General features: G+C 55.6%; 7 protein-coding genes across 7 annotated transcripts; 5 read left to right on the forward strand and 2 right to left on the reverse strand.

Annotated features, from left to right (window-relative positions):
* Positions 1-1,562: 1,562 nt before the first annotated feature.
* Positions 1,563-9,525, reverse strand: PHYSODRAFT_496566 (hypothetical protein; the record flags this gene model as incomplete). Its single annotated transcript, XM_009524855.1, has 5 exons — positions 1,563-6,023; positions 6,165-8,948; positions 9,012-9,067; positions 9,148-9,378; positions 9,444-9,525. 5 exons carry the CDS (start codon positions 9,523-9,525, stop codon positions 1,563-1,565), a joined length of 7,614 nt encoding a protein of 2,537 aa, XP_009523150.1.
* Positions 9,526-10,727: 1,202 nt separating this feature from the next.
* On the forward strand, positions 10,728-13,265 carry PHYSODRAFT_285410 (hypothetical protein; the record flags this gene model as incomplete). Its single annotated transcript, XM_009524856.1, has 3 exons — positions 10,728-12,102; positions 12,160-12,223; positions 12,299-13,265. The coding sequence occupies 3 exons, from the start codon at positions 10,728-10,730 to the stop codon at positions 13,263-13,265; spliced, it is 2,406 nt and encodes an 801-aa protein (XP_009523151.1).
* Positions 13,266-13,463: 198 nt separating this feature from the next.
* Positions 13,464-14,782, forward strand: PHYSODRAFT_345458 (hypothetical protein; the record flags this gene model as incomplete). Its single annotated transcript, XM_009524857.1, has 3 exons — positions 13,464-13,476; positions 13,563-13,677; positions 13,747-14,782. The coding sequence occupies 3 exons, from the start codon at positions 13,464-13,466 to the stop codon at positions 14,780-14,782; spliced, it is 1,164 nt and encodes a 387-aa protein (XP_009523152.1).
* A 428-nt stretch (positions 14,783-15,210) lies between these two features.
* PHYSODRAFT_298559 (hypothetical protein) lies at positions 15,211-16,272 on the forward strand (the record flags this gene model as incomplete). Its single annotated transcript, XM_009524858.1, has 1 exon — positions 15,211-16,272. One exon carries the CDS (start codon positions 15,211-15,213, stop codon positions 16,270-16,272), a length of 1,062 nt encoding a protein of 353 aa, XP_009523153.1.
* Positions 16,273-17,077: 805 nt separating this feature from the next.
* PHYSODRAFT_488507 (hypothetical protein) lies at positions 17,078-18,217 on the forward strand (the record flags this gene model as incomplete). The annotated part of the gene is made up of 1 exon (XM_009524859.1): positions 17,078-18,217. One exon carries the CDS (start codon positions 17,078-17,080, stop codon positions 18,215-18,217), a length of 1,140 nt encoding a protein of 379 aa, XP_009523154.1.
* A 104-nt stretch (positions 18,218-18,321) lies between these two features.
* Positions 18,322-22,109, forward strand: PHYSODRAFT_313107 (hypothetical protein; the record flags this gene model as incomplete). Its single annotated transcript, XM_009524860.1, has 5 exons — positions 18,322-18,379; positions 18,536-18,738; positions 20,335-20,430; positions 21,418-21,837; positions 21,858-22,109. 5 exons carry the CDS (start codon positions 18,322-18,324, stop codon positions 22,107-22,109), a joined length of 1,029 nt encoding a protein of 342 aa, XP_009523155.1.
* Positions 22,110-22,214: 105 nt separating this feature from the next.
* Positions 22,215-24,574, reverse strand: PHYSODRAFT_328539 (hypothetical protein; the record flags this gene model as incomplete). Its single annotated transcript, XM_009524861.1, has 4 exons — positions 22,215-22,400; positions 22,477-23,526; positions 23,576-24,100; positions 24,170-24,574. 4 exons carry the CDS (start codon positions 24,572-24,574, stop codon positions 22,215-22,217), a joined length of 2,166 nt encoding a protein of 721 aa, XP_009523156.1.
* Positions 24,575-24,674: the final 100 nt, after the last annotated feature.

A 24,674-nucleotide genomic window follows, 5' to 3' on the forward strand; every position in this document is an offset into this window, starting at 1 on the left:
TGACTGGCATTAACAGTGAAAAATAAAATAAATACATGCCACCGACTTCAGTGGTAGCGAGTGGTGTGCTTAAAATCTTAAGTACGTATATTCCCTTGAAGTTAGTGTGCTTATCAACTAGAACCTGCTTGCCCCAACGTAAGGCGCTGGCAGTTGGGTTGGCCTTTACGTTGCGAGTATCATGCCCCAAACAATTTGCGGGTGGAATTTTTCTTGTTTTCGGCTAGGTAATGCTTCAGCTCCTTGTTAGCCGTTCACCTGGGTAAATGTATGCCGATGATCTTCTCCCCACATACACTCGCGCTGTGATTTCCTCCTGTTCCTTACAGGGTTGTCGTATTGGGCACAACATCTTTCCGAAGAAGCAAAAATATTTCGTAAAATTGCTCAGAAGTCGTAAGCTGTAACTTGCAGCTTACGACTTCTACAGTCTGTAACAATCTACCGCTTGGGTATCGAGCAATGCCCTGACCGCAATATTCAGCAAAGAAAAGTACGATAAGATTGTCTCCGAGCCGACCAGACGAGATGGAAAGCGCAATTTTCACGTTTGGAACGTTGTTCAGCTTTGAAGGAACTTTTACGTGTACTTGGGTCGCGGAGGTCAGCGAATGGTCAACAGTGATATTAGTAGTCATATTTGTACCGTCGATACCTCACTACTAACAAATGTTTCTACTATTGTTATAATTTAAATAGTAGTAGTACCACTATTGTGCCTTGCATGTTTTCTGTCTAAACAACGACGTAATTCGTTGTTTTAGCAAATCAAGGTGATTAGCCCATCATTGAGTTAGGAGGCTAACTCGTCGATTTAAGATAGAATAGCTGCTAAGACAACGAGTTAACGTTGAGTTATGCTCACTTTCGTTGAATGGCTGGAGTAAATCCGACAATACTACGGCCCTGACATTCTAATTCTAATTCTAACTCGCTCGCTTTGTCTGATTGCTTTCTAGTCGATGATTGACATGCGTTGGCGATCTATCGTAGTACTAAACTACGTCTACAATATTGAAGAACATCCCTGTTTTTATATCGAGGAGCTGCAAGCAGCATTAAAGTCAGCGTTTCCTGCACTACCAAACATTTATAGTAGAAATTTTCTACTGCTACTATATGCCGTGCTCTGAAATTCGAGCTTGGTTTAACGCGCAAGGCCACGACGAAGAGAGCGAAAGAAAACGTCCCCGCCGAAATCGGTGCTTACTATTATGCAAGGAGTTGGCGCCATTCTATCGGGGACCTTATCGGTTTGTTTTCTTGCAGCGACAACCGATTTATTCTTGCAGTGGCAACCGCTCCGTTCTTGCTCTGCGTTGTGTTTGGTACTGGCCGTTGATTAGCTTAACTTTAACTTCGAGTTAGGCTGCGAGATATGATCACCGGGAAGGAGGTTTAGAGCCCTTAATCTCATGCCAAAGTTCGTGCAAAGCACAATACTTGCTAAAATTAATTTCCACCACTACTAATTTATGAGGAAAGTACTACTCCATCGAGTAGAGAATATTATTTCTGAGTAATATGGACGTCCAGGTGGACATTATTTGATGATCAAGCAATTATGCTGCACTCGGTGGACCGGAGTGAGGTGGAAGACGGAACTGGCAGACGACGCGATCGGCGCCTCCCGTGGACAGCAGGAAGTGCTCGTTCTTGGTGACGGCCCAGTTCGTGACGGCCGTCGCGTGTCCATCCGTTGCCATCGCTGCACCGTTGAAGTCTTCGCAGTGCGTTGAGCCGCTCACGAGGGACGGGTATCGCTTGGATTCCCAGTGGACGTCACGCACTTGAGCAGCTGGCAACCCTCGCCACGAACCAAGTTCCCAGAAGTGGAGTTCCTGCTCCCCAGCTCCACCACTGCACTGCACGCTAAGCACCGCCCGATCCCGAGCGAAGTCGAGTCGAATCGAGTCCGCAGTTTGCATCGACCCCCTTAGAATCGTGACCTTGCGATAACTAGCCGCGTTGTACACGTGCACAGCGCCGTCCTGGCACCCGACGGCCAGCAGCTTCCCATCGGCCGAGTATTGCAGCGACAAGACGGCGTGGGCTTGTTGCTGGTCCTGCAAGCAGCTCCACTGCGTCACGACGGCGTCAAGTGCAGCGGTGAGCACACGAACAACGCCGTCAATGGTCCCCACAGCCAGGTGTTTGCCATCAGCGGAGAACGCCAACGCACGCAGCTCATTGCTGCCACCGGTTGCAAACTCCGACGCCGACTCCCAGCTGTGGAAAGCCAACAGTGAGCGAGTAGCTGCATCCCAAAGGCGGACGACGCCATCGTCTCCAGCAGACGCGAATTGCGCGCGCTTACACGGGTGAACTGCAAGCCCACAGAGTTGACCGTGAGCATGACCTCGAATGTAAACGTGGAGCCGCCAGTCTTTCTCCTGCGACCTCGAGAACCCTGCTTCCACCAGCTCACACACTTCAGTTCCTGCAGTGGAGAACAACACATGACCGTCTCGAACTGCCAGCGACTGGAGCTTTGTGCTGGTTAGTGGGATCCCAGCATTGAGCTGTGAGATATCGGCCACGACTCGAACGAGCTCGAGCTGTGCATTCCAACAGCAGATGCGTGAATCGGCTCCTGCCGAGTACAACAACGAGTGCTTGCGATCAACAGCCAGCGCTGGAATAGAAGCGTCACCGTGTGCATCGCGTCGAACTCCCACACAGACGCGGTCCTTCCAAAGGTACAAACTCCCGTCCGCTTGGCTCGACACCACCACGCGCGCTCGTCCAGACATGTGGGCGATCTGCAGCAGTGTGGCTTGCGGGTTGCACTCCTTGTGACTGGTTAATAGGCCGCTCTTCAAGCCTGTAGGTCGATTGTCATCCTCACCGCCCCGTCCAGAGTTCGTTGAGCTCTGCTGCCAGAAGAGAATGTGCTGATCTCCGCACGTCACGAGCTCGCCGTCGTCGCCGAAGCTCAAGCCCCAGACCCTTCGAGTGGAGGTCTTGCAAGTCACGAGCAACGTCGCGCGGAGTCGACCGCCTTCGCTCTCACCGCCTGAAATGGCGTAGATCGCCATCCTATGGTCCACTCCCATGCCAACCGATGCAAGGCGATGGCCATCAGGACTAAATTCCAGCAGTAAAACTCCAGGGCGATGCTTGGTAGCGATCCGAACGATTGTGCTGCCGCTATTGGCGTCCCAAATGATGATTTCAGGCGGCTTGAGGTGGCGAGTAACGAGGCATTCACCCGAGGCAACCAGATCCCCCTTCGGATGCACAGCCAACGCTGAGATGATGGTGTGACGTTCAGACTCCGCTCGGTAATTCAGTAGCTGCGTTTGCGTCTTCGTGTTGTACACAACCCCGCAGGCGCCAGCAGCGTATACAATTTCCCACGCGTCGTCGGCGTAAAACACATTTCGACTGCCAGTGGCGCCAGGATTGAGGCCGTAGACGAACTCCAAGTTGAGTTCTTCGCCGGTGATAGGACTGTCGAGCTCGTTCTCAGCAACCGCCCACTTGTCGTGACTCTCTTCGACCTGTTGAGCGATCTTTGAAGTCGGTTCATTGCTGCGTGAAAGCCGAATGCATTCCTCATAGAGCGTCCTGTCAACGGGGCTCATGCACCAGTCTGGATCTGTGTCTAAAGACACTGTGGATTTCAGTGCAAACCGCTGGCGCAGACGCAACTCGTCGTCGTAGTCGGTCTTCCAGATCAACACCTGCGTGCTCCCGCTTGCATTCCGCGCTAGTGCTACGACGAACGCGTTTGCGAAGCTGAAGCCCACGCGTCGTATCAGAGACCCGCGTGAGAAGCAGCCCACATATTCCTTCGTCACAACCGCGGGGTCGTTGAAACGATCGGACTCGGTTGAATACGCTGGGGTGGCGACATCTCCACGCGTGAGCGGGTACCACGCGAGCATCAGGTGGCCATTGTCAAGCCCCACAACTGCCACGGGCAGCGGCGAACTCCAGTCGCTAACGACTGAAGAACTCTCCGAGTCTTTTGAAATTGCAGCCTCGCTGTTGATGCGCGCTAACGTTGTTGTCTTGCCGACTCCGCAACACTCTGTGAGTCCCTCGACGGGACCGGCGAAAGTTGCTGTCCATGAGGCCCACGCATCGTCAAGAAGCTCCCATCCAGCTGCTACATCTCGTTTGAGGGAGTTATTCTCATTTGAAGGAGGGTCCTTCTGTAGTGACCACCGCAGCAGTTGACGGTCATTGCTCGAGGTCGCGGACTGGAGCCACTCACCATTCAAAGAGAAGCCTAACGCCTCGATTGGTGCCGTGTGACCCACAAATGTGTGTTGAAGAGTGTAAACTGGAGGTGAACTATCAGCCTCCGAGCCATCCCAAGAGTACACGTAGATGTTGTAGTCTCGACACGCTAGCGCCAGCCAGTTGCGACTCATATTCGACCCCGGCTGACTGCATAATGGCGAGTACTTGGCCATACTGCACCACTTTGGAAATGGGGTCATTCTTGCTTGTCCATTCGAAGCAGTCTCCATGTCACCGCAGGCAAACTGCACCAATGGCTCGAGTGTTGTTCCATTCAGAATCACAACGCAGCCGTTGTTGAGAGAGACGGCCAGGTGCTCTCCCGTCGCGCTCCACGCCAACGAACGCGGTGCGCTGGGCATCAATTGCTGTTGGGTCAGCAGATTTGTGTGGAGATTCCAGACGTAAACGTGCCCGTCAGCACTTGCAGAAGCCCATCGTAAGTCTCTGGGGTGCAATACGACGTCATTTATTTCGCTGCTGAAGCTCAAGAGAGTTTGACCTTTCTCCCCAGCCTCAGTTGCGACTGAAGGAATACTTTGGTTTGTTCCAGCCGAGGCTTCGAGAATCGACTCCAAATCGACCGAAAGCACTTCACCGTTGCTAAGGATCACGGCAGCCACCGCTGCATCGTCCAACAGAGCCATGCCTTGGACATGTACATCATCTGTGGGTGGTGAAGTAGTAAAGCCCGTGGCGTTAAACAGCGGTGACATTGCGCTGGAAGCGATTGTCTTGGTAGGATCATAGACCGCGATCACTTGGACCTGCTGAAGGAACGTGCTCGCTTGAACTCGACTTCCAGCCGATCTGGTGCCACGAGTAGGACTACGTGCAGTCGTGTACTTCCAAACTGCTAGTGAGCCATTGCGTAGAGCTCCCAGCACTACTTGAGACGTTGGTAAGTGCTCTAACGCCACAACTCCGTCTCCACCAGAGCTGTGTCGGGACGAACTTGACGCGTGAATGGTGTGCGCCGCTACTCCACTCTCCCAAAGCACAACAGAACCGTCTTCGCCTCCCGTCAGTACAAAGGGGGCGACATGAGCGCAGCACAGCATGGTCTGCACCAGTGCGTGGCGACCGAACACTCCTTGCTGCGCTGTCACGTGCCCTGTCGCCGGATTCAAGTGCCAAAACGTGACGTGGTCGACGCCTCCGCTCACGAAGCTCACTCCTGTATCCGACGATCCCGCGAATTTCGCAAAGAGCACGGGCAACCGCGTCATGGATGCATGCGCCAGCTTGAGCTGACGCTTCCAGGCGTAAAAGACGAGTGTGTGGACGTGGATGCGGGCGTGTTTCCAGATGACAGCAGCCAAGTCGCTTTGGACAGTTCGGGTGTTGCTGTCGTTGGAGTCGCAGAAGGCCACGACAATGAGAGTCTTCTTGTCGGACTTGAGGCTGGTGGTGGGGATGACGCTAGGCTTGAGCGTTCCGACTTGCTGGAAGGTTTCGCCTGATGAGTTACTGGAGGCTGCGGCTTTCTCCGTGCGTAAGAGCACAACGCGGTCATCTCTTCGGCTTCCGACAGCTAGAACCGGCTCAGAAGGATGTTTTACCAGGCACGAAACGGAGTGCTGAAGGCCTGGCGTCACGATGCGTTGTCTAGTACCGAAAGAGTGCAGGTGCCGCACAACCAGCAAAGACCCCGCGCCATACACGTAGGAGCCGTTTCCAAGACACGCGAGCGACTGGTTCAAGCTCATGCTGCGGTGGTTGAATCCGTACACGTAGGATAATGTCAGGGCTAGATCAGGGGCTTCGGAGCGCTGCGTTGAGCCATCCGACCCTCGCACAACGACAGCGTGGGAGACGTCACCCCCAGTCTTTCGCGGTAGAATACGCTGTCGGCCATTCGCATCTTGGTCGTCTTCTTCATCGTCGTCCAACCTTCCGTAGTCGAAGTAGACGTCTTTCAAGCCCAATACGTGCAGTCGTTTACGAAGTCCCTGGTTGTAGATACACTCCGGTCGAGGCTGGACATCTCCGAGCTCTTTCAGCACGCGCCACTGGCAGATCGCAGGGTCGAATTGACTCCCAGTGATGATGAGACTGCCACGTAAGGCAAACCTCCCGCACACTGGCGGCTGGCACGTTGTCGAAGAGAACAGTGAGTTTGGCTTCGTGAGGTGAGCTTGAGGCACCATTCTCGACAGCCAGCAATGCTCCGAGCTGTCCTCGGCCGCTGAAGTCGGAGGTGGGCACGGAAATGGGGCCAGATTGATGTCGCCGTCGCTGTTGAGGAGGAGCGTTAGGCCTCGAGTGGAATTGGCGTCAACGCTCACTCCCCCGTCCAGATCTTGGGGTCCGAGCGGCAGTCCACCGATAGAAGTGCTGTTTGTATGCCATTGAACGTCGCGGAGGGTGGCCATCGATGTCACGCGGGTTCCGGCGCGCTGTCGAAGGTCCCAGAAGTACAGCGACGAGCTCCCATGCTGCGTCCGAAGGAAGGCGCCGTCGATGCTGAAGTCCAGAGCGTGAGCGGGTGTTAGGTCGTATGAACTCCCAGCAGGGCCCTCACCTGCTTGGGGCTTTAGCAACATGTGCCGAGACAATTTACGGCCCCCAGGCTCGAGTCTGTAGAGGTAGGTGAAGCCGTTCTCGCGCGTCACAGCCAGTAGAAGCCCCGTTGTCGTTGTCAGAGGCCCGAAGCGCATGGCGACCACACCCGAACTCGTGTTCTTCATCGTCGTCTCGATCGTCATGGCACCGCTTGACGCCGCTCCAGCTCGTCGTGCGAGCATTACAGTCCCGTCCTCGCTGCCCACAGCTAAGCGCTCTCCATCGCTACTGAATTCCAGCGCACTGGGGGCTACAGTGGCGCCTGGAAAGCGTAAATGCTGTACAAACGCTCGACGACGAAGACTCCAGAGCTTCACGAAGCGCTCACCGACGCCACACGAGGCAAAACACCCTCCAACGGTACTAGCAGTCGCAATGCTGCGTGTGGGTTTTCCTGTATGCCCCGACGCTACTATACGCCATCTAAACGTGCCGACAGAGGCGTCCGATACTTCGTCATCCATCTCGAAGATGTTTCCTGTCCTCGTAGCTACGAGGAACTTCTTCCGCTGGGCGTCGTAATCGAGCGAGCAAATGCGGAAGTCGTCGCCTTCGAGGACGCTCTCGGGTCTGGACGACGATGCCGACGAGGGTTTCACCTCTGGAACGCGCACCAGAGCTTGGAGATCCAGCGACTGCCCGATGGAGCGCAGTGTGGAGTCCCATTGCTTGATCTGGCCGTCCTTGCCCGCTGAAAAGAGGACCATCGACTGACAGGATAACAGGCACACGTTGACGCTCGTCTGCGTATCGTGAGCTTGAACACATCGCGTAAGCGTATGCCGCTCGAAGAGCAGCAGTTCACCACGTGCTGTGCCGATAACGGCAGTCTGGATGCCGTAGTAAACGGCACTCAGACACACTGGAACGGTACGTAGTGGCGGATCGACCGTGCCATGCCAGTGAGGCTTCTTGTGCTTGAAGAACCGGCCAGCGACTTGGTGGAACACCACGAAATGTGCTCCAACGACGACGATCTCGTCGCCGTCTTCGTTCAGAGCAAGAGCTAGCGGCCGCTTCCCTCTGCCAGAGGCTCGAGCTCTTCTTCCAGTAGCTGCCGGGTGCGCTCGACCTGATGCCACGACTGCTTCCTTCTGCCAGTTCCACAACGCCATGGAGGCGCTAGCGTCGCTGCCGATGGAGGCGATCAGTGCTTCAGTCTCTTGCGGCTTCTTCTTCATCAAGCTGCTGCTCAGCACCGACGACGAGTTCCCCCCAGCTCCAGTGCGATCTCCGAGCGAAAGCGCCTGCGTTTGTCGAAGTGTGGCAGTAGCTGCTGACGCAGCAGCAGGAAAACTAAGGTGGGCGACTCCTGCAGGGTGAAAGTTGCGCAGTACTGCAAGGCACTGAAGCGTGCGAGCATTCCACACGTGGATTTCAGCCCCTCCCCTGTTGGCTGGCGTATTGGAGGAGCAGGCGTCACCCGTAGCGACGATTTCCCCGGCAGCATTCACATCCAAGCAGCCGATGGCACGTCTGTGCCCGCAGTAGTAGCGCTGCTCGTGGCGCTCGGAGGAATACAACACGACGTAACTCCCCACAAAGTACACCACCTCGCCTGTAGCGAGCAAGCGGCACGCGTTCCGAGCTGATGGTCCACTTGTACCGTGTACCCACTCCAGCTCGAGGTTTGCAGGCGGTGGCATTCCGTTATTCTTGCACGCAGAGACGCTGAAGTTTTGATGTGGCTGGGCTGTAGGCTCGATCATCCACGGCTGCGGGATTTCTGCTCGCTTTCGGCTGATCGCAGGCTGGTTTTGCTGGTTAGAGTCTTCCGTCTTGTCTGAAAGCGCTACCTCCTCGACGTCCAGATCCGAGTCGTCGTCACTACCGTCTGGGAGCGACAGAGCGTCTTCAAAGCCGATGGCCTTCTCCGCAATGAGGCGGAATCTCTCCACCTGAAGCATGAACTCGCGGTTGCTTCGAGCCCACGCGATAAAGGCCTCGAAGCCCAGAACAGCCGATGATTCGTCTACGCGAGCAAATGCGTTCTCCGCTAGTCTGAGGCACAGCAGCATTGCCTCCATTGAGCTCTTGGCATCCGGCGTAGATTGCGGGTACAGAGTGGAGCTTTCGGGCCCGCCGCCGGTCAAAAGCGTCATGCCGATCAACACGGACTTCATCAGCAGGGCCTAGCAACACAGCGTAAGCTGTCAGCTTAATCATATAGCAGTGTAGCGACGGTATACACTGACCAGCTCAGCTAGCGACAGCGATCCATTGTGATTGAAGTCAAACAGATCAAAGGCGACTACGACACACCAGAGCATATTACAAAACCATCAGCTAAGTGGCCGACCACCCCCTTCACTCTCCACAGCAAATACGTACAGCGGGCCTTGTCCTCGAACGACGCGCGACACACACAGGCCAGCGCCGCGAGCAGCTCCAAGCCGTCCACGCGGCCGTCGCGATTGGCGTCCAGCACCTCGAAGATCTCCTCGATCCCCACACTGTCGGGCGCCTTGAGCAGCAACAAGCTCTCGAACTGACTCGCGGTGACTGCGAAGCCGAAGGTTTTCTTGAAGCGGCGATGCAGCTCCTCCACGTCCGCGAGCGTCCCTGGCGCGGCACAAAAGTCTAGCGTCAGCACTCCATTGCCACTATCAAGATCTCCGCCCACTCACAGCGCGCGAAGTCCCTCGTCTCTCGACGCAGCTCCACCTCCGCGTCTACGAGGCGGAACTGGGTGCCATTGGCAGCGCCCATAGCAGCATAAAGGGTCCCGAGAACGGGTCTAGAGCAGCACAGGACTGCGATGGCGGCTCGAGCACCAAAAAGTATCCTCTTTTGCGTCTTCTGAAGATCATCGATGTTTGTGTGGCGCACACACTGAGCCTGACACGACCTCGCGCACGGCTATGCACTTCTTCACTTCAGAAGTTGAAGTTGAAGCTGCTGGACGCACGCCGCCCGGATATGGAGCTGGTCGCATGGCCGCGGAGCTAGTGGGCTGCAATACCTTACCGTCGCTCTCGCTTCTCGTCCAGCGCTGCAGCTGCTGCATCTGCTATGAGGGCGGCGGTGGACGCGAGTTGAAGGCCGCTTCTGCCACAGCTCGAATCCCTCTACTACCAACTACGGAGGCTAGCTAGCCCGAAGGCTTTCGGTCCTCCACGCTCGGCGTCGGCACACAGACTCAAACAGGACGATGCGCGCGCACTGTTGATACCCTAATCAGAATGAACGCGCTTGGGCTCTTCTGCGTTAATTTAGAGTGCGCGGGGTTCGCCGCTGTAACTGGCCGCCCCGGCGCCACAGCACCGCTTGCTCGCTCACTGCTCCCCGCTTGCTCGCCTGTCTTCGGTCTTTTATCGGCCGCTAGCATTTAAGTCAGCAAACGCCGAGGAACATGGTCCAGCCCCGCGTCGGCATCGTGCAACGCAGTCGACCCGGATCGTCTTGGCGGCCGGGCTATCTGTCCTGTGCAGATTCGATCGGGCGGGTCGGTCCAGAGCCCGCCAACGCCAGCCTCTTGAACGTCGGGGGTTTGCGTCGAGCAGCAGAACGCTCGGGTCGAGTTCCTTCCCAGCCCCACGTGAGCATTAACTCATGCAGCTCCCTGCCCCCAAAAGCCAAGAGCTCTCTCAAATAAGAAAAAAATAGAAAAGAGAACGAACGCCTGCTTGCTGCTGCTGGACGAAACAGTCCGTGAGCGAGCGAGCCCATTGAGCCAGTGCAACGCTCGCTGAGCCCTGCTGGCATGTTCATTAAGCGTTTTCCTCGCTGCCGGAGCTCCTCATCGCGTCTTGGGAGCCTGGAGGTTGGGCCCACGAGGAATAAAAACGCCACCGACACTTGCTCAGGTCGCGCGCGGCACTCGATCGAGTCGAGTCGAGCGCGATCACCGGCCGGAGCTCAAGTCGTTAGCCAGTCAGTCAGTCAGGGACCAGTAACGGATCCGAGCCGCGATGGACCACCTCTTCATCGCCTGGCAGCTCACGGCGCTCGTGTCGGGGCTGCTGTCCAGCGGGGCCATGATCTACTTCTTCGTCAGGTATCCCAGCACCAGAGTGCACCCGGGCCTGGTGCTCATGAGCATCTTCCTCAGCGTCAGCATCGCCAGCATCATGCGCGTGGGACTGCACGCATGGTACATTCTGCTGGACCCGGACGACGTCGGCGGCCCGCTGCCGGCCACGCTCAGCCGCATCGCCAACGAGGAGCTGGGCCACGATGCCGGCGTGCTGGAGAACTACGTGCCCTTGTTCTTCTGGTGCTATTTCTTCTTCAACACGGCCTCGACGCTGTGGTTCCTCATGCTGGCGCTCGACCTCATCTTCTCGCTGTCCAACCCGTTCCTGCCGTTCAACGCCGACAACGTCATGCACCACATCTACGCGTGGCCCGTGTCGCTCGTCTACTGCTTCGTGTTCCGCTACATCCTCGGCGCCTTCCAGACGGACCTCACGGCCAACGTGATGCTCTACTTCGACCTGCCGGCGTACTTCGTGCTGCTCTACATCGTGTTCGCGCTCGTCCAGTGCTGGCGCCGCATCCGGATTCTCGAAAATCTCGCCCACGCGACGACGCTACGGATGGCCAAGCGCATTCTGCCGTACCTCGGGGTGTTTGGGATCCACACCATCGTCGCGTTTGTTATTTACTTAGTGCAGCTCGGGACGGAGTTCGGCAGGATGACGCCGAACGCGCTGGATCAGCTCTCACTCGTGCTTGAAACGCTGGCGCTCTTTGCGCTCTTCTGTCGAGACGCGGGGGTGTTCAAGGCGCCGTTGAAGGCCCAGAGCGCGGTCGAGAGCAACCCAGACATCAGCAATGCTAGCAACCAGTCCCGGACAACCATCACGCAGATCGAGGCTGGAGGTGCGACGCTGACGTCTACGTCGGGGGGAGCCCCAGCGATACACACGCAGGATAAAATCGATGTATCGAACAAACTACGCATGGACGTGATGAGGTACATGTCCATGGGGATCATGAGCTCAATCGAGACGGCGCAAAAGCGCGAGAAGAACCCTGCCGATGGAAGCGTCAGTGCTGAGGTCACGGGATCAGACACGGAAGCGTTCGCGATGGATCTTGGCGATTGCTACTCGAGAGTCAGCTACAACGACTACAACCACGTTGAAAATATGGGCGTGGTCGTCTACGGCAAGAAGAACAGCACCATGCTCAACTTTAAGGACTGCGCGCCGAAGATCTTCCACCGCATTCGCGCACAGTTCAACATCGACCAGGACTTTTACAGGGAGTCGTTCGACCCGTCACAGATTCTCAGCGAGCACGGGTCTGAGGGCAAGAGCGGCAACATCTTCTACTTCACCGGTGAGAGTTTTTCTACTGTCTTCATGGTAGGAAACACTTACTTATTGTTTTGCCCAGCAAATATGCAGTTCATGGTGAAAAGTGTGCCCAAGGAGGAGTTCGACACGTTACGAGCAATCTTGTGCGTTATGACAATTTGTATCTCTTACGGTTCTAGTGGCTCACAACTAACTCGGTCCTTGTTGCGAACTACCAGGCCTCACTATCACGAGTACCTGCAGTCGAACCCGAAATCGATGCTATGCCGCTACTTCGGCTGCCACTCCATCTCTCTACCCATCGGCACGCGTCGAATGTACTTTGTCGTGATGCAGAACCTCTTCAACGAAGGGGCTGTGCAGCAGCGATTCGACCTCAAGGGCAACCGGGATCGACGGCAGGCGGTAAGCGCCACAGAGATGGAGCGACTTATTGAGCTGGCCAAGGAGAGGAAGCCTATCAAGCAGCTGCTAATGGACATCGACTTCCTCAAGATCAGCTCGGGCCTCTCGCTGTCCGACGCAAACACGCGCCTGCAGCAGGACCAACTCTGCAGCGACTTCGTGTTCCTCGCCAGTCGCGGCATCATCGACTACAGCATCCTGCTCGGGGTCTGCTATGCCGAACGCGATCCACACCGGACGTACCGGAACGGGGTCAATTCTCACGACCGGAGCGACGTCTACTACCTCGGCATCGTGGACATGCTGCAGCGCTACAACTGGCGCTGGACGCTTCAGCGGTGGTTCTTGGGCTTGCTGCTGTGCAAGGACACCCACGACGTGAGCGCCGTGCCCCCCGACGAGTACGCGACTCGACTGGCGGATTTCGTGCGCGACAGGATGTTCGACATGTGCGGCAACAGCGACGACCTGAGCTTCCGCCACGGCCGTAGCAGCCTCTTGGGCAGCGGCTGCACGGGCGAAAGCGGCTTCAGCAGCGACTCATCCCAGAGCAGGAGCTTCTCGTCGACGCCGCAGACGTCCTTCAGCGTGGGCGTCCTGGAGCCCAGCGACCGCCGGTCCATCGAGATGCAGCACTTGTCCGTCTTCTCGGCCAGTTCGTTGGGCACCGCGGGCATCGAGCCGTCGTCCTCGTCTCCGTCGGTCGCGTACTCGTCCGTGTGTGAAAGCCCCGTGGAGGCCGCACCGGAGATGCGCAAGACCACCACGTTCTTCGTCTAAGTGCGGGGGGGTATCGCCCGTTGATTTATCGGAGGACTTCTACTTCTCCACACTCTTTTGCAGTAACTTATCGAGTAATAGCACCAACCTGCAGTCCACTTCAACATGATGTAGCCATCGCATCAAATGGCTACATACTAATCGTACCACAACTATGGTACATGCCATTTTCTATCGCGGCACAATCTACAGGTGAACATGGAGGAGGAAGGTGAGGCGCGGCAGTTCATCTCTGGGCTCGCTTTTGTGTGGCTGCAGTGCACTAAACTGGTCTGTTGCTGCCTTGTTCTGCCTCAGCGTCGACCGGGTATGCGTGGGAGGGCGCGCTGGAGCGCAGCTGGGACGTCATCGAGGAGGACGACTCGGGCAACCTCAAGATCGACCAGGCGGTCAAGAAGCAGCAGCGGCAACGGTGCGCACTAAACTGGTCGCTCATCGTCGTGTTTCACTAACCTGCACTTACAACGCTTACCCTGTCTAGTCGACTGGAGATCGCGCGCAATGTGCGCAAGGGCCTGATCCGCTACACGTACGTGGTGATGGACCTGTCGCGCGGCATGGCCACCAAGGACTGGAAGCCGCACCGCCTGGCCTGCGCCAGCGACGTGCTGCAGCAGTTCGTCAAGGACTACTTCGACCAGAACCCCATCTCCCAGCTGGGGGTCATCGGCATCAAGGGCATGACGGCCGAGAAGCTCAGCGACCTGTCGGGCAACCCCAACACGCACATGGAGCGCATCGCGGCCGCGCTGGCCGTGGATAAGGAGCCGTCGCTGCAGAACGCGCTGGAGATCGCCAAGAGCTCGCTCAAAACCGTGCCCGCCTACGGCAGTCGGGAGATCGTGGTGGTCTACGGCAACCTCGTGACGGCCGACCCGGGCGACATCTTCCAGACGCTGGCGTCGCTCAAGCGGGAGAACATCCGCGTGTCGTTCATCGGCATCGGAGCCGAGATGCACCTGCTGCGTCGCATCGCCGACGGAACCGATGGCACGTACCATGTTGCAGTGGACGCCGAGCACATGAAGAGGCTCATGACGGCGTTCACCTTCCCGTCGCCTACAGTCGCGACCGCGGCCTCGCGCTTCGCGACGCTGGTGGAGATGGGTTTCCCGCAGCGACGCAGCGGCGCGCTATCGCTCTGCACCTGCCACCAAGCGTTCACGACGGTGGGGTATCTGTGTCCGCGCTGCAAGTCCAAGAGCTGCGACCTGCCGACGACCTGCCAAGTGTGTAACCTGCCCCTCGTGTCGTCGCCTCACCTTGCGCGCTCCTACCACCACTTGTTCCCGGTGGCCAAGTTCACACAGCATCTGCTGCGCTCCGGAGTGACTGGCGAGAAGGGAGCCAAGGTCACGCCCTCACTCGTCCAGAAGAAGTGCTTCGGCTGCCTGCTGCCGCTGGGGCTGGATGGAGAGGGCACCGCGTACGAGTGCACCACCTGCCAGAACGTCTTCTGCTCCGAGTGCGATATGTACGTGCACGACTCGCTGCACAACTGCCCGGGCTGCAGCTAAGGTGGAGCTACCTAATAGCTACAGTAGTCAAACGGTAAATCTAAAGTGCAATTGAGATCCGAGCAATAAAAGGCAACTTTGGTGTACATGTAGTCATCTTCTGTCGACGAGTTGTAGACGACGGAGTAAGCGGGAGGCGGTGATGTAATCTCGAATTATCGGGGTCTGTCTCCACAGCACTTGTTAGACCATACAAAATGCTATATGCGGAGTTACTCATGAGTGGTGCGTAGCACCGGCACATTTCGTCAGCGGATCCGTTGCGATGAGCTAGACGATCGCCATGCTTTCTGCTGCAGGCTGCAGCTCGCCGCGAGCAATGCGCGACGCGTCCAGACTCTGGACTCCAGAGTTCATTCTCGCATTCACGCTCAAGTCGGCAGGCAACGCAGATCCGCACCACCGGAACAAGCCAAAGCAAAGCAGATATGATGCACAGCACCGGCGTCGAGGAGAAGCTCCGCGCCTCGGACCTGTCGGCGGTCGAGACGGACTGCTGCAGCGACGAAGAGCTGGACGTCGAAGTATCGGCCCAACAGGAAGACGCCGCGTCGCCGCCTCCGGTTGAGATCGCCTTCTCGGCGTCCGCGGGCGTGTTCGTCTATCAGATGGGCGTGGCCGCCTTCATCCAGGACACGTTCGACCTGTCCAACTGCAGCTTCTCCGGCTGCTCGGGCGGCTCGTGGGCCGCGGCGCTGCTGGCGTCCGAGACGCCCGTCCGCGAGGCCTGGCGCGTGATCAAAGAGACCCAGGCCAAAGTCATCACGACGCCGAGATGGTACTCGGGCTACGGGCGCTACGCCTCCATCGTGGAGCAGACGCTGCTCGAACTCTGGCGGGACGACAAGGACATCCACAAGCGCGTGGAGCAGCGCCGCCTGACCATCGCGTTGACCAGGTTCCCGTCCATGACGGCCGAGAAGCTCACGTCCTGGGAGAGCCTGGAGGACCTCACGCGCTCCATCATGGCCTCATCGCTCGTGCCGTTCGCGCTCTCGGGCAAGCCGTGCATCTCGCACCGCGGCCAATGGTACGTCGACGGCGCCTTCACCAACTTCAAAGGAGTCGCCTGCGACGAGTACTCGACGTGGGCCGACCTCTCCTTCCACACGGCGCAGACGATTCTCGACTACACGCGCTCGGCCTCGACTGCGATCGCCAGGTACCTGATCCCTGGCGCCTGGGGCAAGAACATCGCTAATAAGGTGTTCAACTCGATGCCGATGCTGACGAGCCCGCACGAAACCATCGCCCCAACGTCCGAAGCGCAAGTGAAGCGGCTCATCATCAAGCCGTGGAATTGGCGCTCGCAGTCAGTGGCGGCATTTCACTTGTCGGTGGACGTGGCCACGCACGAGGAGCGCTTCGCCATGGGATACGAGGACGCCAAGCTGCATTGCCACGAGCTGGCGGCCGTGCTCCCGCTCAAGAACGCACCCCCCCCACACACACACACGCATTGTACACTTGCATGTAAAGAAGTTATCTAGGTCAATGTCAATAAAGTATTTGCTCGCTCCGATGCTCCGCCTCCATGCCCACAGCTTTGCTTGCAGTCCTGGCAATGTGCCTGCGAGATGGGAGTCCAGCGCCCGACAAGGTCTTGAGTACAGCCGAGTTCGAGCAAGCAAGCACTCCATGGGCTTCCCGGGCTTTGCCGATAAAAAGCCACCCAAAGTGTCTTGTACCGCGTTCTTATCTATTATATTGTGGGGCTCAACTCACCTAGAATCTCGCCAGGAACTGACTGCCGCGTAGCTAATTGACTTCATCCGAGGTGATGACCATTGCGTGCTTCCAGCAATTTTCAGTCCGAATCGCTGGTGTGCTCGTCATGAGGCGGTTTGACAAGTGCGGTCGCATTCGTGTTGCAGTCGATCGTCGCTGATGTGGATAGGGAGGAGGATGGAGCGACTGACCGACATCTCTCCATCCCAACGCGTCAAGACGCCGCCCCGTAAAGTACTCGGAGCGTCGAGAGAGCAATTGACCGCACCGAGATAGCGTTGTCGCGATGCCCTTGCTGCCCAGCACCCGTGCTCTATTGCCGCGCTGATAGATGCGTGGTCGGTGTCCGTTGTCATGGAGCTGTCAAGCTCGCTGGACGGAAGTAGATCGTCCATCCTGATTTCGGAGCCAGGCAGGAAGCCGACTGTGCTGTGATGTGGGATATGAGCTCCACCGAGTTGACCTCAAGCTTTTGTGCGCGCGTGACGAGCGCTTCAGTTTTCAACTTGCCCCGCGTGGTACACTACCTACCGGCAGGCCGCCGGATACTTCGCTCCACCCACTTCCATGGCCTTCGAGCACCTCGCGCTGTGCGGGCCAAGCTCGGCCGCCGAGGCCATCGAGCACGACCCGGAGCTGTTCAAGAAGCGCGTGCCCAACGTGTTCCGGCTCGTGTTCCCGCGGAAGCTGCTGTGGCAATGGGCCGCGCGCCGACTTCACCTGGTGCCGCGCAACCGACTCAGCGGCCGGGACGAGGAGCGCGTGGCGTCGCTCATGGTCAGCGGCCTCATGCAGGGCAACAGCCCGCGCTTCCGCCGCGAGGAGCAGACGCTGTACTTCGTCGACATGTTCGGCAAGAAGGTGCTGCGCTACTCGCTGGCCACCGAGAGCGTGGGCGTCGTGTACGAGGACATCGAGGACTTCGTGTCGGCCATCGGGTGGCTGCCCGACGGGCGCATGCTCATCGTGCGCATGAAGAGCCGACAGGTTTTGGTGCTGGACCAGGCGGCCAGCTGCGTGCAGCTCTACGCGGACGTGTCGAGCGTCACGCAGTTCCGCGCCAACGAGCTGGTGGTGGCCGCGTCGGGTCGCGTGTATCTGAGCAACGCCGGCTTCGACCTGGCCAAGATGAAGAGCTGCTGCTCCACGACCCTCGTGAGCATCGACCCCTCGGACAGGAGGGTGCGCGTGGAGGCCACGGATCTGCTGTTGCCGAACGGGATGGTCATCACCCCGGACGGCAACACGCTCATAGTGGGCGAGGCGCTGGCCGGGAGACTCACCGCATTTACCATCAACGAGAACGGCACGTTGACTGGCCGCCGGGTGTGGGCCAAGATGGGCACGTTGCTCGGAGGCATCAGCCTCGACGCGGAAGGCTGCGTCTGGGTCAGCGTGCCGCAGATGGGCGCGTACGAGTCACGAGGGGGAGCGCTCGTTCGCGTGCGAGAAGGCGGCAAAGTCACGGACCTGCTGGGCTTCCGACGCAACGGCATCTCACGCAGAGTGCACGCGTGTACGCTTGGGTTGGACGTCACGGGCAAGGAGCCGCACCTGTATTTCGTCGAGTCGGTGGCGTCCAAGGAGGCGACCGTGTTCATGCACGGGCGACGGACAGCACATAAGAATAGCACGCTCAAGCGGACGCGAGTGGCGGTGGGCCCTGCACTCATGCCATCGAATCCAAACTACTGCGGAGGATATTGACGGGAAGTTGCAGTACGAAGTTACCAAGATAACGAGAAAGTGTACGCTGGAAGGTAAAAAGTATTCAAGTATGTAATTTACAACAGCGCATCAACAGCAACAGGATGGGGGTCATATCGATTGAAGGTGCTGACGAAGTGGTGTCTCTATTGACTCAGGTGAGTGAGTGGGGTCCTACGGCCGAAGTGTTGACCAAGAAAGAAGTGTCTTCTTCTCTACTTCTCCCCACGATTCGGGCAGATCCGCGTTGACGCGAGTATCGCTCACGGCCCGGCATGCAGGGGGCCTCGTCGTTCAGTCTGCAGCGTCCCGATGTAGTCGCCTCTGAGCACGATCAAGACGCTGCTGTGAGTCGCACACGCAGCAAGCCGGAAAGCTCCACGCCGGTGAAAAAGCGCAAAACGGCATACGACATTCGGCGAGAGCAGAAAGGAGAGCTAACGGGTCAAGTGGACAAGCTGCAGAAGCAGCTCGACGAACTCAAGTATTGGGTGCTGCTGGAGCAGGGGAAAGCTGCTCAAGTCGAATGAACGCACGGCGGGGGGAAACTAAGGATGTTAAAAGAAAGCCGATCAAAAATGATATTTTTTCTCAAGGATACTAAGTATAAGAAGATAAAAGAAGATTTTCGGGTTCTCAAATTACAGCGAGCATATGTGTGTGTTTACCTACCTAACCCGCGTCCCTACCACTTTGTCTGCTTGCTGCGCCGTTGAAGTTGGCGTTGCTACACTAATACTGTTTGTTACGATTCGCCTCCGGTTGGCGCCGTTGGCGCAACGGCGGTGGTCGTCTCATGGAGCGAAGGTGCTGGAGACGGAGAGAGGTCGTGGAGACAAGTGAGGAGAAGCTGCGGAGCAGCAGACAGGTGTTGAAGTAGTTCGAGTGGTTGGCGCAGCCACAGTGCATTGAGCAAGTAGGTGCTCAGTCTCAATTCGGCGAAAACAGAGTGAGCAAAAGGAAACAAGTTGTGTATTTGTGCGTTTACGCAGCTTGGCTACTCTATCTTCCTTATCGGTGGCGGGTGCGGCAAGAATCGAGCGGCAAGGTCCTCGAGGAAGCGCGCACACCGGTTCGACCGGACCTGGATCATAATACTGTTGCCTTCGCGTTGGATATAGATATACGACGCAGACAGAGTCGGCAGCATACCTGAAAAAATAGCAGGCATTTTGTTGAATATATTGGACATGAAGGGTGGGAGAACAGTGTAGGAAAGAGTGCAATCCGTTAGTTGTTATTTCAATGATTTTGAGTAAATGTTAGCTTATAACGAAAAAATGCAGCTATCCTAGTTCTGATTTTCCGAATAAATTTCATAAATTCAAGAACTGCTCACTACATAGTGTGGTGCACGCTACGGATACGGTCGACATTCTGGGAACAATCAGCCACGAAACGTACAAACTCCTTGATATTACGGTAGCCATAATCTGTGGACTATGGACTCAGGCGACATTTGCCAATCAAAGTTGGGGGGGGGGGCCGCTGAAATAAAATTGGTTAGGCTGTTCAGCCAGCTAAAACTGTCCTCCCAGTATAACAAGGATGTAGTCGTCACTTTGTTGGAGTGACCTATGACTTCAAAACTCTGTGAATAGACAACAAATGAACTACTTCGAAGTATTATACCGTATTGTGCTTTGCATCCAGTTTGCCCTCCTAACTAGTGCACTAGTTAGTGCTCGTACTTAGTGGTAAATTATGGAGGCTTTGCATGCAAGTTGCTCAAGTCGTGCTTCGAGCCCGATTTGGCTCGGAAATGGCACTTTTAGAAAGTGCCAAACGGATGCTAATCCATGCTGGATGTGCTAAATCATGCAGGAGATGGCGTTTGTGCACTACTTAGTGCTCATTGACCATCCACGACTTATAGCAATTCGTACTCGAGTACGATTTATAGATAAGTCATGCTCCATAAGTCGTATGAGTTACAGTCCGAAGTGCCAAAAAGTATGCAAAGCACAATAGTTACTGCTCCTTTCTAGCTCGTTTTGGACCTTTCCCCTCGTATCAACTAACAGCTTGAAAATTGGCTACAATATAAGAAAAAAGAAGAAAATCGACCAATCTTCTTTTTCAATAAAAGAAGAAATAAGAAAATAAATAAAAGAAAGTTTACCATCCCTGGGGGAAACCGCGTGCTGCAAGAGTTTATTCAGGAGCAGCACCTGGAACTTGCCAATTTGCAGGCGATGCTCGCAGCTAACTTGGTAAGACGACATTGTTCGCAGTTCGTAAGAACTGTCGTTTGCGCCCCTGCGGATGTTTGAGATAATGCAACATAAGGTTTTATGTTGCATTATCGGTTAAAGAGCCATTTGAAACAACAGCAATGACAGTTCTACAGCAATTATATTAGAGCATAGCAGCGCAACCTCCGATTCATTAGAGCTTCAGAGCATGCTTTCGGCGATAAGCTAACCAGGCAGCACCAATAATAAAGAGGGGTGATCAGTCAATCAATGTAATCTGCGAAGAATCGACCGTATCGGAGCAGCAAGCGAGCAGGGTCGTCGTCGTATTGGCAAAGTTAGTTTAGACAAGTGACTGTCATTTCTACGATACGACATCTACATGTACATGTCGGATGCCACAGCAGCAGCAATGATAAACTGTCGTTGAGTAAACAAAATTATCGCTATTGATTAATGATAGTGGGTGCAGACTGTTTGTTGCGAGCCGATTTCGAAGTGAGGAGAGCTAAACGGCGTGGAAGTCAGTATAGCAATTCTACAAAATCAAGTTGCAGGCGTCACAATTGGACATATAGCCCCGATAACCCGAGAAAAATAAACAAATTATACATTCAACATGAACTGAAGTTCAGTCTGGCAGCTTGAAGCTGTGCAAGTATGTAGCATGAATATCTGTAGTGTGAGTTCATGCAGATCCGCCACGGCAGATCGAGCAGCGTAAGCGACCCAGCAATTGGACGCATGGTACTTCACAATACAAAAAATAGAGCATGTGCTAAGATTCAAGAACTTCTTCACGCACCGCTCTTCTACAGCTACTACATAGTACTACTAGTAGTAAATAAAGTTTTCTACTCTACAGGTTTTGGGATACAGTAAAAAAAAGCGACCGAACTGCGAACACCGCGGGCCAAAGGCCGCAAACCAGTTGTAGTTTTTTTACTGCGTGGCCTTGAAATGTTGAGAGAGCTGATTTGTTTTACTGTTTCTGGTGTCTTACAGCAGCAGAACGTCGCCTCGCTACAGCCGGCACATACGATTATTCGGTTGGGGTCCGATCCGATTGAACGTCACAAGACGTTGGTGGCACTCAAAGCCCAGAAATTGCGGGAGGCGATGCGGTTCATCAGTGCAAGAAGCCAAGGGCTCGATCCCAGGTCGACATATTTCCAAGAAGAGCGCAATAACATGCCAGAGGAGGACTTTTGCCTCGTTATCTTCGAAAACAGAGCCGTCCACGGCGTGAGTGCCCGAATGGTGTTTGACGCATTCATCGACGTTGCTCATAGCTCTGAGATCGTCGTCTCGGAGATGTTTGGTAGCGTTACCATCCGTGAAGACGACGAGGCCGACGCGAGAGACATCTCGCAGATGCGGGCGGTGACGTCGACAACGCAGGGGACCCTGGTGGAGTCCAACTCGGTCATGTTTATCCGTACAAGCCAGAGGAACGAGCTAGGCGAGACACGACCACGGTCTTCATGATCCGCTCTTTCCTGCACCCGCTTTCATCTGATAGGGGTGGAAACGAGGGAAAAGAGTTTGTGGTTGCCGCCTCCCGGTGGTCGTGTTCGAAGATTCGACGTAGTGCAATGAATCTGTCGCCTGACGCGATGCAAGAGCTGCAGGAAAGCACGGTTTCGTTCGGGAACACGATGAAGAAGTGCATCCTGCAGCGCTTGGGGAAAAGATAATAGGGCCCAAGTTGGTCCTAGCGGTTACGAGGAAGGCGATAACGAAAGAGAACAAAAATGCTCGACTTCGTCACTTAAAAAATATAGGCAAAACAAAATCTCAATCTAGATATCACGCATTTCGTCCGCTTCATCAGCTTGACCGAAGTGCGTGGTCAAAACATTGAGCTCCGTCATGTACTGCGATAGTTTCTTCTGGCGCGCAGAAAACCACGCTTTCGTCTTCGTGATGGTCACAAATGCCGTACCATCCTCCTCCGAGGCTGCCATCATGTACGACGCTTCTCCTTGCTCTGCGCAGCTTCTCGGAGCTGCGCACTTCCTTCGTCGTCATTGATTCAGCAGGACCCCTTAAAAACGTCTGCACCTGGGCGTTGCCCGGAAATTTTGCGTCGGGCATTTCCCACGAAAAAGGTTTCTCAAGATCCTGAATTTGGGCTTTCAACCACGAAACCCAATTATCCGCAATAGCTTTCAAAGCGGCAGGTCTGTCTCCTTTCGCGGCCATCTCCTGCGAGCACTGTACCAACGCTTGAGTCGCTACATCAACCGAAGTTGGCTGTAGCTTCATCATCTTGTCCGCGAAGGTATTCAATGCGTCCGTGTCGTCCAAGCAGAATGCCCACTTCCACAGTATCTCGGCACACCTGGCCGAACACGACGCGAGTCCATTGCTCAATTGCACTGCCTTCTCCATCGCAAACTGCATCAACGCCGTCTTGGCTTCTCCATCATCCAACCCATTAGCGACGAACACACTAATTGCCACACTGGTTGGACGGTGCATCTGGCCTAACGATTCCAGAACTGCAGCTCCAACATCATTCCAGTTCAACGAGCGCAACATCGAAACGAGGACAGGGATCACAGTCTTGCAATCTTGCAGTCGGGCGCAGAGCTTGTTGAAGCTCTTGCGGAAGAACTTGCTCACAACTGCCACGTCACCGGCAGTCACCAGAACTTCGCATATCGCTTGGCAAAACTCGGTCGATATGGGTTTGGGCCTGTATTTCTTCTTCTCCAACTTTGCCTGGATCTTGCTCATAATCTCGCCAAGCGCCCCAGCATCAATCGGCTTCTGCGTTTTCAGAGCATTAACGGCAGCTTCAGTATTGATAAACTGCAGCGCATTCCTTACGTCTTGAGCGGCCGGCCACGCCACGACCGCGTATCGGTAATACATCGTGTTCTTGCTTGGTCCGTGGTTTCCCATGTATCCGTGCTCTTCGCTGCTGCCGTGCGGCCGCCACAGCGCGTAAAATGTTTCGTGGCCCGGATTCAGGAAGTTTATCTTAATCGTCGGTTTCTTCTTGACGCCAAAGCATTGGCCAGAGGTGGAGAACCAAGTGATGGAATGCTTGCGACTGGTTTCCTCCCACGCGCACATTTCGAGGCCATCTTGGCCGAAATACTCGATCTCATGCGTCAACCGAGCAATGAATGTAGAACTGCATCTTTCTGTCAACAGCATTCGACTCCTCGAGCGCAACAAACCTCGCCCGATCGATGCCCTTCAGCGCTCCTGAGCCCAAGTCTCCGATGCTCTTCTCCGTGTACTCGTGCACTAACAACAGCGCAAACGATTCCGCTTCAGGTCCAATGGTACTAAGAGCATCAGCCAGTTCCTCACTCAGAAGCTGTTCATGATCTCGCTTGAGGTGACGCATCGACAGCGGCAAGCACAGCGAATACACCAAAGCCAGTCGATATCCCTTCGTCACCTCTTCCAGGGAATGATCCGCGTCTGCGTAATGCACCGCATAGTGCGGCAGGAAGGCAGCCGAGCCGTCTTTCTTGCCGAAATCGTGACGGTACTTGGGCTCACCACCTCGATAAATGACCAAATCTCCGCCTTCGTGCGTACTGGGGAGCTGGATCACGAGCGTCGCCACCATGCCGTCCTCTTTCTCCGTATCCTGGTGCTTTACAAAGTGGCCTCCTTCCCCATACACCAGCATCTTGTACAGCGAACACTGCATCGGGACCGAGTTCTAGCCAAGACGCTCCGCAATATGCTGCGTTAGTTCGTCGATGCCGCTCTGCCACAAGGGGTTGTTGACCTGCACACGCTCGGGTTCGACCTGCCAGCTCTTGCGGACGTTTTCGTCCATCTTGGTGTCGAAGTTGTGGCCATAGCAGGATTTCTCGCACTTGTCGATCAGCTTCTTCGCGCATGATTCTGTTAGAGGCACTGAAATTTGCCCCACGTCCTCCACGACGAGTCCTGGCAGCGCTGGCAACGCTTCTGCCACCCCACCGAACGTGTATTCGCCCGCGTTTGCCTCTGCCTGAGCCAGAACTTTGTTGATCTTCATGCACGTAGCCCCCGACGGAACTGGTACGTCGAACGACCTGCCGACGCCACCAAAAGGCCACTTGCCGTTGACAGGACCCAACTCGTCCTCCTCATCTGAAGAATTTCTCTCGTTCTCTGCGTCGCTGTGGGTGGCGAATCGTTCAGGCATTGGAAGCTGAGTATGGGACGGGAAACCTCAATCATCACTATACTTAGTATTTAATTTACAGCATCCTACTAACTATTCATCTTCCGATGGATGAGCTCAC

This window comes from Phytophthora sojae (genome assembly GCF_000149755.1).
Source record: "Phytophthora sojae unplaced genomic scaffold PHYSOscaffold_3, whole genome shotgun sequence".
Classification (NCBI taxonomy): Eukaryota; Oomycota; class Peronosporomycetes; order Peronosporales; family Peronosporaceae; genus Phytophthora; species Phytophthora sojae.